Genomic DNA, 19,458 nt, shown 5'->3' on the forward strand with positions numbered 1-19,458 from the left:
ACTAGACACCTATTCCTCTTTTTCTTATATGCTTATTCCAGTAGTAGTGGTATTATTGAGTTATAATGATCATATGTCCCTCAAGTAGAGAAGAATGATAATGTGTCACTCTGATTACTTGCATAGCTCAATTCATTACTTGGGTTTTGGTGCCTTACCACTTTTTTCATGTCAGACAATGTTCTATGGTTACTGTTTTTTACAGAGAGCAGAAACAAATATGTAAAAGCTACCTGGACCTCAATGAATCTAGGAATCTTCAAACTAAGACTATATCCATCTGAAGGAATGTGGCCCTTTTTTATGCATCAATAAAGTAAAGAACGAAACTGTCACTATGTAGGCGTAGCTTTGGGGCTTTCCCATTAGGTGTCATGTGACTGCATAATGCAATCTCAAAGATCTGATTGACTGTCTGTAAGCTAATAAAAGAGTTCTACCATAGGGGCATCATTCATAAAGCAATGAATGCCACCTTCATCACCTTAGTCCCCAAGATGGAAGGAGCCGACGAATTAAAGGACTTTAGACCGATCAGTTTGGTAAACTCCTCCTACAAGATACTGTCAAAAGTGCTGGCGACTCTTCTGAAAGAAGTGCTACCTTTTGTTATTTCTCTTTCACATAGTGCCTTCATAAAGGATAGACAAATCCTTGATGCGGTCCTGGTTGCTCACGAGTGTCTTCATTCTCGACACTTACAGAAAAAACCAGGACTTATATTCAAAATTAAATGGGAAAAGGCCTATGACCATGTCGACTGGTCACTTTTAGATGGTTTCGGGGATAGATGGCGGAGATGGATGAGGGGTTGCTACTCAAATCCCCACTTCTCCATTCTCATCAACGGGACTCCTAAGGGATTCTTCTCCTCTTCTAGGGGTCTCTGACAAGGAGACCCCATTTCCCCCTTTCTCTTTGCTATAGCTGCTGAAGTCTTTAGCCAATCACTATTTAGGTTGTACCAGGTGGGCCTAATGAATGGCTTCAAAAGCTATGCTAGGGGCCCCTCGGTATCCCATCTGCAATACCCCGATGACACTCTAGTGTTCATTGACGCTAACCCTTAGGAAATCGAGTGCCTTCGTATGTTCCTCAGGTGCTTTGAGTTTGCCACAGGTTTCAAGGTCAATATGTCAAAGTCAACGATGATAGGGGCTGCCCTCACCTCTGAGAAGACTAGAGCCTTACTCCCAGGTTGGACGTGCAAAGTGGAAGAGCTCCCAACTAACTACCTTGGGATGCCCTTGGGACTTGGGAAACCTAAAAAGGCACAGTGGTCAACCGTCATTGATAGAGTGGACCGCCGACTTGCTGGTTGGAAAGGAAGGTTCCTTTCCTTCGAGGGTCGCACTACTCTAATCAAAGCCACACTCTCCAACACCCCCATATATCTCATGTCCCTCTTCCATATGTTGGCAGTGATAGCTAATAGATTGGAACAAGTCATGAGGAACTTCCTCTGGTCAGGAGAGTCCGAGTAAAATAAAGTCCACTTCGTCGCCTGGGAAACGGTCTGCCGACCGAAGACTCAAGGCGGACTTGGGATCTGCTTCTTGCGAAAGCAGGATATGGCTCTCTTGGGTAAATGATGGTGACGCTTGTCGAACTCCCCTAATCAACTATGGTCACAAGTGCTCCGACATAAATATACAATTCCTCCTGAAGCCTGTCTACCTGAGGGGAGGCTCCACAGCAGACCCTCGGGAGCCTGGAAATCATTTCTTTCGGTTTTGTCTACCTTCAAAAAATCCATCAGATTCCACCTGAGGTTTGGCAGTAGGATCCGATTTTGGTTCGACCTTTGGTTGGGGCACTCTCCTCTCATGGATCGCTTTCCTTCTTTGTATTCCCTCATCACTAAGCCGCTAGCCTGGATCTCGAAAGAGGTCCAGCTGACAGGTAACAGAAGAGTGTGGCACCACTCTTTCAGGCGATCTCTATCTGACGTCAAAATACTGGAGTTCATCTCCCTATCGGCCTTGCTCAACGATTCCTTTTTCCCACTTTCAGGGCCGGACATGATCATATGGACGCCAGAGCCATTTGGCTCGCTCCTTCTCGGTGGCCTCTTTCTACAGAAACTTACTACCTTCTCCCCCCTCTTCCCCCTCGATAGCGTTCAAGGTATGGTCATCAATAGCGCCACCAAAAGTGCAAGTGTTTAACTGGATTGCTTGCGGAGGTAAAGCGCTAACGGTTGACCAACTCAAGCGAAGGGGTTTCACTTTACTGAATCGATGCGCCCTTTATTTTAAAGAAGAAGAGACCCACTCTCACCTGTTTATCCACTTCGATGTTGCTCTTTACCAGTGAGCAAACTCCTCAACCTTTTCGGCTTGACCTGGGTGTCCCTGGACTTTTTAACTTAGCAGACAGTCTTCCGTAGCCCAAAAATGGGAGGCTCCTTTGGAAGGCAGCGACAAAGGCCACGATTTGGGGTCTATGGAAAGAAAGGAACTCAAGAATCTTTAAAGGGGTCTATTGTGATAATCCAGCCCTGTTCCATAAAATCCACACTCTCGTGACTTTTTGGGCCACCAATCATAAGGCCTTCAAGCTCCTTCCTTCGTCTATCTTCCGTGCCAACTGGCAACAATTACTTCTTCTTTAGAACACTTGACCCCCATGCCATGGGGACTGGTCCCCCCCCTCCGCCAAATGCAATTAAGTTCAACTTCGATGGCTGCTCACTCAGAAATCCGGGCCCCTCTGGGGTAGGGGTGGTGTTTAGAGACAACCAAGGTAATACCTTGGCACAATTCTCAAGACACATAGGTCACACCAATTCACAACTGGCAGAATCTCTTGCCTTGCTCACGGGCATCAAACTCTTTGATCCTGCCTGGGGTCAACCACTTCTGGTGGAAGGGGATGCACGCAATATAGTTTCTTGGGCAGCGGGTCATGTATCCCCTCCCCCTGGTACCTCTCTACGATTTTTGACGAGATTTCTCACCTCTACAGGGATAGTGTTGTCTCATGGACACATGTCTGGTGGGCATCAAACGCACTGGCGGATCGTCTAGCTAAAGAGGGAGCCAACCTGCAAGCCGCAGCTACTACCTAGGCCCCGAAGATTTTCCTAATCGCTTTTCTTCACGTCACTTTTGTCATACTTTTTAATGTAATACTCGGCATGGCACTTTAATTCCAAAGCCCTTGTAAAATGACCCCAAACCGACGATGTTAAGCCTGCGGTTAGATTTTTCTAGAATACTCTTTATACTACATTTATTCACAGAGGTGTTACTAGTTCCTCTCTGAGAGGACAAACTCGTGTGTCCTCTCTTATCACTATTTGTACTTCCTTCTCTTTAATACAATGTTAACTTCATCAAAAAAAAAAAAAGAAGCTTAGGGCCAGTTTGGATGTACCTAAAATTGCAATATTTTTGGATTGCAATCCAAAAATCTTGTGAAATTCATTTGACCCGTTTGGACAACCACCCAAAATTGCAATATTTTTAGATTAAAATAAAAAATCCTGGAGTTTCAAGGCAAAAATTACAATAAAAAAAGTTCAAGTCAGACTTGAATTTTTTCTGATGAGCTTGCTCTCACCCGTTCATGAATAACAGAAACGCCCAAAAACCCAAACCCCATCTCTCTAAACGCCAGAACTTTCTCTCTCACATCGGCGAGGCTTCATGTTGTGTTTGAGCAATCCGGTGAATCAGGAAAGTCTTTTGATTATTCTCAATCGGTCAAGTCCACCACTGAATCAGTTCCTGAAAAACAAATCACTGCTTATCTCTCTAAATTTAAAGAGGTGGTCATATCCAACCATTTGGGTGCATGATTGCCATTGAAGAATTGAGTTTCAGGGTCGTAGCCTATAGTGAAATCGCCATTGAGATGCTTGATTTAATGCCTCAATCAGTTCCAAGCATGGACTAGACTGAAATTCTCAAGGTGGGTACTGATGTTAGAACCCTTTTCACCCCTTCGAGTTCTTTATCGCTGGCAAAGGCAGCTAGGGCTCGAGAAATCACTTTTCTGAATTCTCTGTAAGAGTTCTGGAAAACCCTTTTATGCAATTCTCCATAGGATTGATGTGGGAATTGTTATAGACTTTGAGCCTGCTTGATCAGAGGACCCTGCTCTCTCTATAGCAGGGGCTGTTCAGTCTCAGAAGCTAGCAGTTAGGGCAATTTCGAGGCTCTAATCTCTTCCTGGTGGTGATATTGGCTTATTGTGTGATACAGTGGTTGAGCATGTTAGAGAATTTACTGGTTATGATAGAGTCACTATAAGTTTCATGAGGATGAGCATGGTGAGGTTGTTGCAGAGATTAGGCGGTCTGATCTTGAGCCCTATCTTGGCCTTCATCACCCAGCTACTGATATACCTCAAGCCTCACTTATGAGGAGAGAGCGTATGTTATTGTGAGAGGAGTGCAAATATGCCTCTCGCCCACCCCTGCTACAGCGTCCTGTCCCTCTGCGAAACTCATTTTAATATGTTCACGCCATCCAAACAGTCCAACAAACTAATTGAAAAAGATGATAATATTTATAAATAAGGTCGAAAAAAATTACAGTTTTTTTCAATGTGAAGGTTTTTTTATTTGACATCCAAACTGGCCCTTAAGTACTGAAATATGATGTTTAATTTATTTAGAGTATATCCAATCCCATGGAATGAACCTCAATATATTAGCTTGGTTTCTAGACACTGGACACTGGCTTCTCCTAGGAAAAACCTAGAAAAACATTTATGTTTCTTCAAAAAGAAAGTGTGGATGTCAACTATGAGGAGCACCCCAAATCTATTTCTTATCCTTCATACTTTGAGAGATCAAAGGAATTCTGAGTAATCATATTTTTGGACTCAAATAGAACTTTTGTGCCTTGTAGCTTGTGTTGAGAACTCTTAGTTTTTGTATTACTATAGTCTGATGGCCCTTATGGATTGAAAATTTAATTTAATTTATGCAAAATAATATGTTTATTCATGTATGAAAAATAATATGTTCATTTCAAAATGTAAGATAAGGTCGATGCTATGAGCTGATTGTCGATATTGATGGTGATATAATCAAACAACTCATATCGATTGCATGTTGTGACACATATAATTCAACATCACCCTGAAACTTTGGAAGGAGTATTTTTTTCAATAAAGTGCGATATCATCAAGGATCCCACGGTGGCCCGCAGGGTATTGTTTGCTATGACTTAACACTGTTGAGAGAGCATTCAAAATGCCACGTTTGATCCCATTTTACAGTGAATTTGGAGTGAATCTTCCTTCCCTTTTTGTTTCTATTGTATGGAAGAAATGTTGCATCCATTGCATGAGTGATGTTAACAGGTGCCTTTCCCAAACCCAGCCTATAACGTTAGGGTCCAATGGGGAAATGTTTCTAGGTCCACTTCCACTAGGTAAATGACCAATTATCTAATTTGATATGTAGCCATCAAATATATGTCTTTCATTAAGTCTGGTTTTTCAGTGTTCCGAAATGTAGTTTATCTGTTTGGATACATTTTGGGATTACTATTAAGTTGTTGATTGTCTTTTGTAGCACTTTTGGGTTGCCATCTCTATGGTGTTCTTTGTTGCAGCGACTACATTTACGCTTCTTAAGCTGTGTGGTAAATTTCTTGTTCTTTTTTATTCTTTGTAACTGAGAGCTGCACATGAGGAAATTTTTAGTGTTGCATTACTAGTGGATACATGATTTACCAAAAAAAATAAAAGATTTATGTGTAGATGGTTATGCTTGTAACCTGCCATTTCATTTCTATCTTTTAGTATTTTAGTGCATTGTGATCTCATTTTTGAGCTTATGCTTTGTCGGTTTGTTTATGTAGACACTGTAGTTGCATCTTACTCGTGTGTCACAATTTAAAATGTCTTTTCAATATCGAATTCATAACATTGTATCCCTTCAAATATAGAAAATTAATTTATCTTAATTTCATCTTTTGTAGTATTTGGCTGGTATGTAATAAACAGCATTTACCCAAAACAATATAATACCAAACAGCTTGACATGTCGAACAAAAGGAAGTTTGAACTTTGAAGCACCTTTCAAATATTTTTGCTTCTTAAGTAGGTTGTGAACACTTCCATTTCCCTGGTGAGCTCAGTCCATTGTATTATCTCATGATTTCACGGCGCAAATCTTGCTCCTTGTATCTTTGGGTTTCATGTTGTGATTATAGATTTATGCGATGGTCATATCCCTTATTTGTCAGCTAGTAGTATTCTCTTGGATTGGTAATGATGTAATTTGTCTATTACTCTATCGTTCACCTTAAGGTGCAACTTCTTGAGATGCATTAGAGCTTTTTCAAATGGAGGGCATTACTTCACATATTGCACTTTGGATAGACTCAAATTGCATTACCTGATCTTATTTGGTCTTTGCTTGCACAAAACTCAAACTCAAAATAGTGTTTTTCTTCTTGGGTCTTTCATCATACTCTTATTGGAGTGCAATCAAACATCTACTCTTGTGAAATTCAACCAAGAGATAGAAGGCGTAATGATTTGTTGTGTCATGGATACCTTGACGATATTTGGATCCTAGATAAAAGGTGCATATGGGAAATCATGAAAATAATATGGCTTTGTTTTGTGGTAAAATCCTTTGTGATATAGCTTGGGTTGCTTGACCCTACCACATGATCTCTTGTTTGGCCAGCTGTTTGTTCTAGATAACATTCTCATCATCGATCATCTCCAAAAAATGTGGGTCACTCTCGAACAGGTCAATGGTCATATGGATCATTGAGCAGTTGTTACTGTACCTCTAGAGGATGCACTTTTGGAAGATGCATCTTTAACCATACAAAGGTGTATGGGAAGAGAGAGACCATTAGATCTTTGAGGGTCCTACACGAATCACGTCTTATATAGGGAATGTACAGGGATATGGTTGTCTTGTTCCCTAGATCTTCAAGAAATTTTGGGCTTAAGGGTAGAAGATATGACCTGTGAATGGATGCTAGTAATACCCCCACCTCCAGGAAAAATGCCGAGGGTCAAATGATGTTAAGTTGTAATAGAACACATAAAACTCACTTTTGATGGGAGCTCCTGGGAAAATCCAGGCCATTCAGGGTGTTTGATTTATCTAGAGAAAAGCTTGGAAGGTCGCTGAATAATTTCACAAGGGCGTGTGCAAATGAAAACCTTGTTGACATGCCTCAGGTTTTTCTATTGCTTTTGCTTGGGCTCCCTGATTGCAAAGATAGTTACTATTATTAGGGTGACATGTAGAGACGCAGTGGTAACTAGTGAGGAGTTTTTCAGGTGAAAGTATGGTTTTCTATTCTCAGTATTGAGCAATATGCAAGTGGATGCCCTAAGTACGGAGGTATCATTATCATCGTCAAAGCCTTTTTCCAACTAATTGGGGTTGGTTACACGAATCTTAGTCTGCCATTCTGCTTTATTAATGGCCATACCCTCAATGAGGCCAAAGTCCCCATATCTCTTCTCACTACTTCCAACCATGTCCTTTTGGGTCTACCCCTTGCCCTTTTTGAGCCTTCCATTTGAAGTAACTCACACCTCCTAACAGGTGCTGTACTGGGTCTGCGCCATATATGGTTAGCCCACTTAAGGCTACTCTCTCTCATCTTATCGTTTGTTGGTGCCACACCTAAATTTTTTCGAATGTATTCATTCTGAATTCTATCCATTCTTGTCTTGCTACTCATCCATCTCAATATCATCATCACTGCTACACTCATTCTATGGGTATATTGTTTTTTGGATGCGGTTTGAATAGAGTCGAGGCTCTAAACAATCAAAGTAGAGGCCACCTTTAAATAGTGTCTAGAAATTTGGTTTCAACATTGAAAATCTTTGTGATTGCCTTAAAATATATTTTTATCTCTAATTATAAATTTAAAACCAAAAAAATAGTGTAGATCATGCAAATCTATTAAAACTTGAAAATCTTGAAAATTGACTGTCCAAAAATGTGTTACAAGATGCACTATTTCCATACTTGAAATCCATTTTTTTCTCATGTCCGTGCATCTTGATGTTGAGATGATCGATTTGAGGATATTTGGGCATCAAAACAACCTCTTCTACTGACATTTTTGAGGTGGGCTCTAATTTGATTGTTTAGAGCCTCGGCTCTATATGACCTTTTCCCTTGTTTTTTAATCGCCCAATATTCTATCCCATAGAGCAAAGCTGGTATGTGGCGATCACATAAAATTCCGATTGCACATCTCCACTTTGCCCACCCAGCGCTAATTCTATGTGCGACATCTTCTCCAATCTCTCCATTTTTTTGGATTATCGACCTAAGATATCAAAAGTGTACTCTTTTTGGTATTTTCTGGCCGTCTATCTTAACTACTAAACTTGCGTTCCATGTACTCTTATCTTTGTTCGGCTAATTTTAAAACCCTTAGATTCTAGAGCATCCTTTCAAAATTCTAACTTTGTGTTGATGCTGTTTCGGGTCTCATCGATCAAAACTATGTTATCTGCGAACAACATGTATCATGGTACCTCATCTTGTAGGTGCCTAGTTAAGTCGTCCATAACTAAGACAAAGAGGTATGGGCTCAATGATGACCTCTGATGTAGCCTTGTTGTCATTGAAAACTCACTATTCTCTCCACTAATTGTTCATATACTAGTTAACGCTCCATGATACATATCTCTCACCAAGTCGATGTAGTGTCTGGAGATTCATTTCTTTTCCAACACCCACAAAATCAAATCTCGAGGTACTCTATCATGAGCGTTCTCTAGATCAATAAAGACCATGTGGAGGTCTTTTCCCTTCGCTTCAAACTTCTCAATCAGCTTCCTAAAATGGAAAATAGCTTCGGTTGTTAACCTCCCTTGCATAAAATCGAATTGATTTTCTGATAAACTTGTTTCATGCCTTAGTTGTTGCTTAATCACTCTCTTCTAGAGCTTCATAGTGTGGCTCATAAGTTTGATCCCTCGATTGTTCGCACAATTCTGTATATCTCCTTTGTTCTTGTAAATAAGGAGGTTATATATATATATATATATATATATATATATATATATATATATATATATATAGTAATGATCCTATAGGACCATTCCCCACCCATGTGTGTAGGACCCCAAGGGATTACCATTTAATTTGGCATGGATCTATAGAAAAGTCAAGTCCCACACTCATGTGATAGCTTTTCTAGAGATCCGTACCAACTTTAGTGGTGATCCTTTGGGGTCCCCTACACACATGGGTGGGGAAGGGTCCTATAGGATCATATATATATATATATATATATATGGAAAATGCTGAGATTAGCCCACTAGCTCATATGAACAAATATGTTCATATTAGCCCACTGGCTAATATGAACATATATGTTCATATGAGCCCACCGGCCCAGATTGAATCTGGGCCGATCTGACGGTCACGACCTCATTTCGTGTTTGAATTTTAATTTTTTTTATACCAATCCAAATAACTTGAAATTTTAGATGTGTATTTTTAAAAAATAGGAGAATCTAATAGAAATATCAAAAATTAATTTGCAGGAAATAAATTGATCAAAATACCCCTGAAATGTTTTCGGCGTATTTTGGTTAATTTATGTTTTACGAATTATTTTTAAAATATTTTTATTAGGTGTGCCTTGATAAGAATAATACACGTCTAAAATTTCAAATTATTTAGATTCGTAGAAATAAAATTAAAATATGAAATGAGGTCCTGACCGTCAGATCGGCCCAGATTCAATCTGGGCCGTTGGGCTCATATGAGCTAGTGGACTAATCTCAGCATTTTCCTATATATGTATATATATATATATATATATATATATATATATATATATATGATTCTATCAGCCCATTGGCTTATTGCTACAGTGTCAGCCAATGGCTCATAATCAATTTAGGCTGATCTGCCGGTTATAATATCATTTCGTATTTGAATTTTCATTTTTTTTTTACAAATCCAAATCACTTGAAATTTTAGGCGTTTATTCTTCTCATCAAGGCGCCCCCAATAAAAATATATAAAAAAAGTCGCAAAATATAAATTGACCAAAATACCCTCAAAATTTGGAGGTATTTTGGTCAATTTATATTTTATGATTTTTTTTAATATTTTTATTAGATTTTCCTATTTTTGAAGAATAGATGCTCCAAATTTCAAGTGATTTGGATTTGTAGACAAAAAATAAAAATTTCATGACCGTCAGATCGACCCAGATTCAATCTTGGCCATTGGCTGACCCGTGGCTTGACAAGATCTTCTCTCTCTCTTTCTCTCTATATATATATATAGGGAAATGCTGGCGTAGACCCACTAGCCTACCGCTACATATAGGCCCAATGGCCTAGATTGAATTTGGGCTGATCCAATGATCACGATTGCATTTCGTATTTGAATTTTAAATTTTTTTATATAAATCCAAATCACTTGAAATTTTGGGCGTGTGTTTTTAAAATATTAGAATCCAATAAAAAGATCAAAATAATATTTCGTGAAAAATAAATTGACCAAAATACCCTTGAAATATTGCAGGGGTATGTTCGTCAATTTATATTTTGTGAATTATTATTTTTAATATTTTTATGTGTGGGCTGATTAAAACAATAGACGTCTAAAATTTCACATGATTTGGATTTGTAGAAAAAAATTAAAATTAAAATTAAAATTAAAATACAAAATGAGGTCGTGTCCGTTAGATCCGCCAAGATTGAATATGGGCGGTTGAGCCTGTATGTAGCTCTAGGCTAGTGAGCTTACGCCAACATTTCCCATATATATATATATAGAAAAAAGCTGGGATTAGTCCACTAGCTCATATGAACATATGAGCCCAATGGCGCAGATTGAATCTGGGCCAATCTGACGATCATGAATGTCCAGTAGTGCTTGAATTTTTTTTTTTTTCTACCAATCCAAATCACTTGAAATTTTAAGTGTGTGTTCTTCTCATCAAGGCACACCTAATAAAAATATAAAAAACTTATTTGCAAAAAATAATTTGACCAAAATACCCCCTAATAATTTTCGAGAGTATTTTGATTAATTTATTTCATGTAAAATATTTTTTTGATATTTTTTGAAGATTCATCTATTTTGATGAACACACGCTTAAAATTTCAAGTGATTTGGATTTGTAGAAAAAAAATAAAATTCAAACACTATCGGGCATCCGTGATCGTCAGATCGGCCCAGATTCAATCTGGGCCATTAGGCTCATATGTTCATGAGCTAGTGGGCTAACCCCAGCTTTTTTCATATATATATATATATATATATATATATATATATATATATATATATATATAGAACTATATATATATATATATATATATATATATATATATAGAACTATCCAAGTAAACATGCACCTCTAAGTCTTGTTAAAAGATGCAACTCCGGTATTGGAATCCATGACGATGGCCTTAAAATCTATTTTTACTCCTAATTATGGAATATAAAGCTCCAAAAATGGTGTAGGTCAAGCAGATCTACAAACACTTAAAAATATTGAAAATGAATGGTCTAGATAATGTGTTGCAAGGTGCACTTTTTTTAAGACTTGAAATGCTCTTTTTTCATATCCATATATCTTAAGGTCGAGATAATCAATTATATAGTTTTTCAATGTTTGGAACAACCTTTTCTTGTGGATTTTTGAGGTGCACTTTACTTCTAAAATATGAGGTTGACACCTTATATTAATGTTTTCCTATATATATGTGTGTTTGTGTGTAGACACGCACACATATACATGGGTAAAATCATGAAAATTAGGGCAAAATCCTCAAAAGTAAGGATGAAAATTGAATAATTAAATCAGTAATAGAAGATAAAAAGCATTTTGATTTCATATGAGGCTTATAAAAAAAGCCAGTACTCTTGAAGCCAATTAGAAAAAAATAAAATAATCAAGCCAAGAGCGAGAGAGAGAGAGAGAGAGAGAGAGAGAGAGAGAGAGAGAGAGAGAGAGAGATTAGAGCATTTGGGGTGAGGCATCGTCATGAAGCTGGAGCTCAAATAACACATCCATGGCCTTCTCTGAGTAGGAGCATTGTTGCTGCCCTCTTCATTGTCAACAGTGGCGATGGGTTTCTCATTGTTCTTGATAGAGGATTTTATGGTCATCCCTTCTTCACACACCACTTCCATGTAAGGGTGGCAAACGGGTGGAGTCGACTTACCGACTAGGCAGGTCGACCTGAATTGGGTCTAGGTTTAGGTATATGTTTTGGACCCGATGGGTTGGGTATGGGTCCAAGTCGGGTCGGGTCTGGGATGACCCAATCCGGTAAATTAAATTTTTAATTTTTATTTTTTAGTTTCTAAACTGCGTTCTAGGTTGGGTCCGGGTCCAAATGACTTGGATCCGACCCGGGTCTGAGACAGGGTTCAAATGACTTGCACCGGACCAGGTCCAGGTCGGGTCCGGGTTCGGGTCTGGGTCCAATTCACTTGGACTGATCCCGGGTCCAGGTTGGGTCTGGATCCATGTAAACTTAGTCGGGTTGGGTCCAGGTTCGGTTAGACCCGACCCATTGCTACCCCTACTTCCGTGTAAAATGGACGATGATGCAGAATAACTTATCTTCAATCTGAGATTCTTATAGAGAGAAGGTAAAAAGAGTGCTTTGCTGCCGTTACTGAGATTAATGGAGAGATAACAGATGTACTCAATCTAAGAAACCACATAAAAAACCTGATAGAGAAAGGTTTGCTTATCTTGTGCAAGCCTGTTGTGGGGACTTGAGGCGCAACACATTGCCGAGAGTCCCCCTTTGATTATTTTACTTTTTGATTAAGTAATTGTGTATTGTAGCAACTCGGCCGAGTACTGTAGAAATCAGGTGAGTCTGCCCGAGTTTTATTGTACTTAGGGGAGTTAGTACAGTACTCACCTGAGTACTGTATAGGTCCATCATCCTACGAGTATGTACAATATAATTGCATTGGTAGGGTTCTGAGGCTGAGTAAGTCGGTCGAGTCCAAGTCAACTCAGTTGAGTTTTCATACACTGGGTAGGAACCTCGTACTTTCGAGCAAATGAAAATGTAAATCCCAATCCTGTAAAGTGAAATCATGGTGGGTGAAGTAGTGCTCTGTTTCCTCCTCACTTCTGGGTCTAATATGCAGGTTTGGGAACTGGAAAGCTCGAAGATACAGGAAAAGAGCCCAGGCTTAATTGGTTAGCACTTGACGATGTGCAACGCTACGTCCTAGGCTCAATTCCTACCAAGGGTAGGAGCCCTCTCCCCACTGAATCACCCAAAAAAAGAAAGCTCTAGGATACAAGTGATTGTTAGTATCCTACCCCTTCAACAAAGAACTGCGTGAAGGATTCTACTCTAGTGGAAATCTGGATCTCCGAACACAAATTCACCACAAAACTTTCATTAAGAGGGGTTGCAAGGAAAATATTCTAAAAAAGCAGATAAATGTTCATTATCCAAATTTACTTGCCTTTTAGGAGACAAATTTTTTGCAAAAGATTTGCACGGATAGTTTTAGTTGAGTAAAGATGTAGGCGAATCACTCAAAGCAATGGTGAATGAGTAAGATGCTTGGAAAAGTAGTTAGGCTTCACCATAATGGAACTATGGAAGAACCATGGTTACTAGGATCTACTTTGGTAGGCGATTCCTTCTAGGATCTCGATTCTGTCACTCTCGGAATGGATCTCTTAGGGATCTTGATTTTTAAATTTTGGGATATCGAACCCCCACTCATAGGGATCCCAATTCCTACTGTTAGGGATCTCGATCCCAACCTTAAAGACCAAAACAACAACCAAACTGATATTTTCTTTGTTTATAGGTCACTAGTAACACAACTATTGCTTGCTTGCTATTCAATATTAAGATCCCTACTTTAAAGAGTATACATAATCCTAAATATCATACATGTTCGTAACAAGATCCCCAAAAAGTTGGGATCAAGATTCCAAAAGGTCGGGATCAATATCCCCAAAAGGTTGGAATCTCGATCCCTAACATTTGGGAATCTCGATCCATAACATGTGCATTGTACGGACGGCGTTCCCAATCATAAGGATCTTCTAGCATTTCACGATCCCTCACTCCCGATCCCGATCCTGATCCTGGTACTGTTCTCGCTCCCGATCCCAACGGCTATGGGAAGAACCTCAACAAGGATTTAAACAATACTGAAATATGATTTATGATGAATTGGATTGTGTCAAACTTGGTTGTGTTGCCAAGGTTTTATAAACTCGGGCACTTCCACGAGTTAAAAGGACATATTAGAGAAGTTCTGGAAATTGTTTAATTATTTTTTGTATGAGAAATACATTATATAATTTCTGATACTGGCTCCCTATCCATTTCATAAACTGGTACCTCCCCGCTAGAATGGCAATTCCACCTCAGAACCTTGATTTTGTGGTTCATGAATGGAAGCACATGGAAATCGCAGTTCAGATTTAGCTGAACGGCTGTTCCATTTCTATGAATGGATGTAATAATAATTCAGCAAGCTTGTGTTTCTTAATGAGTGTATGATGTTTGAGCCTCGATGTGTGATATGGGTATGTGCCATGATGTTCGAGCCTTGCTGTGTGTACTGCTCCCTATCCATTTCATAAACTGTAACCTCCCCACTATTGTGGCAATTCCACTTCAGAACCTTGGTTTTGTTGTTCATGAATGGGAGCATATGGAATCTGCAGTGCAGTCTTAGCTGAACAGCTGTTCCATTTCTATGACTTGATGTAATAATAATTCAGCAAGCCTGTGTTTCTTAATGATTGTATGATGTTGGAGCCTTGATGTGTGTGATGGGTATGTACCATGTGTGTAATTTGCAAGAAGTTTTGTAGGGCCCTTAATTTATAGCAGTCATGCATTAGAAATTGAGAATCTGGGGAAGTTGTGTTTCCTTACCCCATGAAAGTTCTGAGTATTCAAAGCAAGGTGTTAAGATTTTTCTTGATATTTGTGAAGGAAATTTTCCTTAGAAAGCTGAATTTGGTATGTTTATGTATTGAATTAGTATATACATATGGTGATGCATCGTTCACTGTTCCTTTCTACAACTATGCAGGTGATGTTGCTGCGTTAGGCTGGTGGGATCTATTTATAAATTTTGGGTAAATTGGCTTACTAAAAAAGCTGAAAAGCATCGATTGTTATTCATGATAAAATTTATGACATGATTCACTTGTGGTATTGCTGTGTTTCAGGATTGCTGAGTGCTTTGCTTTTCTTGTCTGCACAAAGTGGTCGAATCCTGCAATTCATAGGCAAAGTAACAATAGAGGAGAAAGTTCTTCCACAGCTATTAGATATTTGGATTGGAACAGTGGTCTGGTAGTTTCACCTGATGAGGATCAATATCAGGAGGGCATGTGTGGTTTGCAGGATATTGGTGGTCACATTATGAAGATTCCTGTGATTGCTTTCCAGGTTTTGCTTTGCATGCGTTTAGAGGTTGGTTATGGTGAGCATTTGTTCATTCTCATGTATCTGTGATTTTAATTCAATACTCAATATTTTTTCTCTGTTTATTTTTGTGTTAGGGAACACCTCCACCCGCAAAGCATATCCCAATCCCTGCACTTTTCATGCCCCTTTTCATTTTACAAGGTGCTGGAGTCTTGCTTGCTATAACAAGATTGGTGGAGAAGGTTTTTCTTCTGTTACGAAATGGAACTACTACTGAAAGATACTTTGAATTATGTTCAAGAGTTCGAGATTGCTTTGGTTTCTTGCATCATGGTTCAAGGTAAATTGCTCCTGAATGTTTTTGATAATCGAATTACTTCTGAGTTACCCACATCTCCTGGTTATTTTGCATCATATTCTGTAAGGCATATGGGCTCCACCTAAGCACTGTTGTGCACGATTGACATTGTACCACATTCATGTTGATATCTCTATTTAGCTTTATTAATTAGAGGCCCTATGGTGAGTACCTATTCAATTTATCAATTGCAGGCTTCTTGGTTGGTGGTCGATTGATGAGAGCAGTAGAGAAGAGCAGGCTCGTCTTTACCACTCGGGGACTGTCGGGTGAGTCATACAATGCCTTAGTTGATGTAGTATTGCTTGATACTCAAGGGAATAAGTTGAGCAGCTTCATTTGAAAATGTTACTTAATGAGACTGGATCTCATGGTAAGACATAGCATGCATAGTTATATGCTGTCTTCCAGTAATTGCCAACGAGAATCAGGACCTTGTGGTTTTTAGTGTCCATCTCTCTTAGAAAGGTATATCTCTGTGACAAGAATAGTTTGAATACTTGATATTCAATATGATATATTCGCCAAATGCACTCCTTGAGTTTTTTTTCTTTTCATGGTGCATTTCCATTGCGTATCCATCTCTGGCTTGGAACTCATGAAAAGAAAAAAGAGGAATTGTTTAATGTTACTGGCTATTACAAATATTGAATGAGGTAACATGCAAGTAATAGATAAATGGTAGCCTACTAGCCTGCAATCAAGTATTTAATTAAGCCTCATAGATGCCATAAAATCTTGATTATCTGATAACCTGTGAGCATTGATGTTCATGTAAACCAAGCTTCAGTTATTTACTCGTGCAAAAGGTCACCTGATGCACCACATTGTCTTCTATATGAATGCAATGTCATTGCATAATTTTAGTCATTATCATCATCATTTCCATCACAATTGTTATTGTTGCCCCTCTGGTTGCCTTCATGTCCTTGTGCATTGCGCTTAGGAAAAGGTCTCCCATCTGACTTCCTTTGTCCAACTTCCCCAGGAGCAACTCCTCCCTCCATCCACTTAGCAGAGACATCTGTCTTGGGGTCCAGTAAGGATATCCATTATCTATACATTTCTTATATATTGGAAATGTGGAGCAGTTTAGGATCCAGTAAAACATAGTAGTCAACTCTTAGTGAGCACTTGGATTTTCTATGAAGTCTGATATTTCTCCAAAAGGAGTTGGATGATTCCCTAATACAAGGTTTTTGCAACTGTGATCCTCTCAGCTCTGAAGTGGGGCTTTGCACATATCATTTTGTCATGCGGCGCCTTACATAGTTTAGCCTTCTGCCATTATGAAACACAACTCGTCAATGGTGAAAAAACTCTTTCAAGGCATCACTTCTTTGCAAACTCTCTCAGCTTATTTTTTAGTAGAGCTAAGACTTACATGGGGAACGACATGATAAATGTGTTTGTTGTTGACTTAAAACCAATGGCTTAAGCATCTTTGTTGAGATTGTGGCACACAGCTTGATGATGGGGCTTGTTAGTCTGTCTTTTAGAATTTCTACATAAAAAAGAAGTCAATAGTGCTTTGGGCACAAGAGTCCCATGAACTTTGGTGGTGGATCATGCATTTGTATACGTATATATACACTTATATTGAAGTTTCCGTAGGAGATATCATCATCATCCAAAAAACAAAATCCTGTGTGGAAGAAAAACAATGTTCTCGGCGTACCAATCAAGAAAGTGTCTTCTACATATATTGATAAGAAATGGAACTCTATAGGCTGATGAGGAGATATCCGCTAAATGGAGTTATTTTTGTATGTGTGTTTGAAGGAGAAAGAAGGCGGGTTAAATGCAACATCATAGAACAAGATATGAAGATTAGGACAACAGACTTGACATTATCCTATGTGCTGTCTGAGGAAATGCGATGTTTCCTATAATTCAAATATTGTGAAATCTGTTTAACACTTCGCCAATAAAGCTTTCAAGGACATAAAAGTCCATAAAACCTTTCTGCTTCCAAATTTATTTTAGTTCATCTAAATTTGACTTATTTTTTCTTCCTTTTGGTTGCTGCCAATAATTCTTTATTTGTTCTTTAACCTAGGCCTAGCCAAGTGATAGACACCCCCTGTTCAACCCTTGAAGTTTGTCCTCGAAGACACAAGCAAACTGACCTACACAAGCGAACTGGCCTAGAGAATAAAAATATTCTTTTACTTTTCGATTTAAATCTTTCACTCATCTGAGCCAGTTCCTTGATAGATCATTCACATATGGTGGAATGTGATCCAGATAATGACTTGGCAAGCAATGTGGTCAAAAAGTTATATTTGGAGTCCGTTTTTCTGGACCACTGTGCGTATATGGAGTCTTTTAGACTCACTGGAGTGAGTTTCCCATCATCAGATTGATATTTGAGACCATACAAACTTGATAGTAAACGTTTGTGTTCATGCATACGTTCTAGCACATGGCCATGCATATGCTGCCCATGCTATTTTACCTGTGCCTGATGTCCCCCATATTGTAATTCATGCGCATCTACCTTATGTTTGGTACTGATTTCCTGGATTTTAGATTCATAAACTGCACCTCACTATGGATGGTACAATGGCTATGTATGGCTTTTTTTTGTTGGCACCTGTTTTCGTGTATCTTAGTAACCTGTTGATGTTCATGGTTTTTTTGATCATTGACCATGCTCTTTTTTTAAGAGTGCTGTTTGTATGACTCCAGCTTGTAAGAGCCTCATGTGCCTCATGATTATCTACTGGTTCTAGCTATATCATTTGTCGTTTATTTTATGCAGGTATAATACTTTCTCGTGTTGTTCTCCTGAGGTGGTCAAGAAAATGCCCAAGAAGGATCTTGCTGAGGAGGTGCGATGAATTACAGTTTATATGGTTTTCGCTTTTGTGCCCCAGCTTGTGGTTTATTGCTGTTTTCACCTGTTAATCAATTTACTACCCATAGATGTCCTGTTTTATTTCTGAATAAACATAATTTCATTATATGCCAGTTTGTCCATTAACTTCACATGCGACTTTCTTGTTATTAATGATGATTTAATGAATTAGGTTTGGAGATTACAAGCAGCTTTGGGAGAGCAAGCCGAAATCACGAAATATAGCCAGCAGGAGTACGAAAGACTTCAGAATGTAAAATCAATTTCTCTTATGCGGCTGCTAGTTCTTACAAAACTCTAGAGTTCTACAGTAATTGCCGAAAATGGGTTTTTGTATGTGAACCCACCCGCATATAAATTATGTGACCCCACTTCTCAACCGTTCGATCTGAATGGACGGCTAGGATTGTTTATGTCACAATGTCATGCCAAATACTGTTTGATTTTGATTTTGATTTTTACGAAACGTTTTTGAGTGAAATTTGGGGCATCCCATCATATAGCAAAAATAAAAAAAAATATTTCTCATGAAAATAAATAGCAAAAATGCCTCTGAAGGTTTCAGGGCTAATTTGGTAGTTTTCCTTCACATGAAATATTTTTTTTATTATTTTTATCATGTGTGCTCCTGTCAGATGTATGCATGCCCCAAATTTCGATGCAAAATGATTTATATAATAAAAATTAAAAATAAAACATTCTGAGCAGTCAGATCAAGATTTAACGCTCAAGAGTTAAGTTGTGACATTATGACTCAAGCCATCCCAGCCATCTACTAAGATCTGATGGCTGAGAGTGGTTGAGAGCAGGGGTCACATTTATCTTATATGTGTGTGGGGTCACATGTAAAGCTTTCCCTACATCAATAACATCATTT

At 38.7% G+C, this 19,458-nt stretch overlaps 1 protein-coding gene and 1 pseudogene across 8 annotated transcripts in view; both read left to right on the forward strand.

Moving 5' to 3' along the window:
- The window catches only part of LOC18422270 (uncharacterized), a 37,046-nt gene that overhangs the window by 15,951 nt on the left and 1,637 nt on the right, over window positions 1-19,458 (forward strand). For all 8 annotated transcript variants that reach the window (XM_088865582.1, XM_006826767.4, XM_088865587.1 and 5 more), the window contains 7 exons: window positions 5,531-5,600; window positions 15,023-15,068; window positions 15,162-15,408; window positions 15,498-15,703; window positions 15,916-15,990; window positions 18,486-18,555; window positions 18,754-18,834. In XM_088865582.1, the coding sequence (XP_088721708.1) occupies window positions 5,531-5,600; window positions 15,023-15,068; window positions 15,162-15,408; window positions 15,498-15,703; window positions 15,916-15,990; window positions 18,486-18,555; window positions 18,754-18,834 (795 nt within the window). The remainder of the gene's footprint in view (window positions 1-5,530; window positions 5,601-15,022; window positions 15,069-15,161; window positions 15,409-15,497; window positions 15,704-15,915; window positions 15,991-18,485; window positions 18,556-18,753; window positions 18,835-19,458) is intronic.
- LOC148782569 (phytochrome B1 pseudogene) lies at window positions 2,634-4,540 on the forward strand (annotated as a pseudogene).

The sequence above is a fragment of the Amborella trichopoda genome, chromosome 4 (assembly GCF_054954075.1).
Source record: "Amborella trichopoda isolate Santa Cruz 75 chromosome 4, AtrichopodaSantaCruz75HAP2 v2.0, whole genome shotgun sequence".
In the NCBI taxonomy this organism is placed as follows: domain Eukaryota; kingdom Viridiplantae; phylum Streptophyta; class Magnoliopsida; order Amborellales; family Amborellaceae; genus Amborella; species Amborella trichopoda.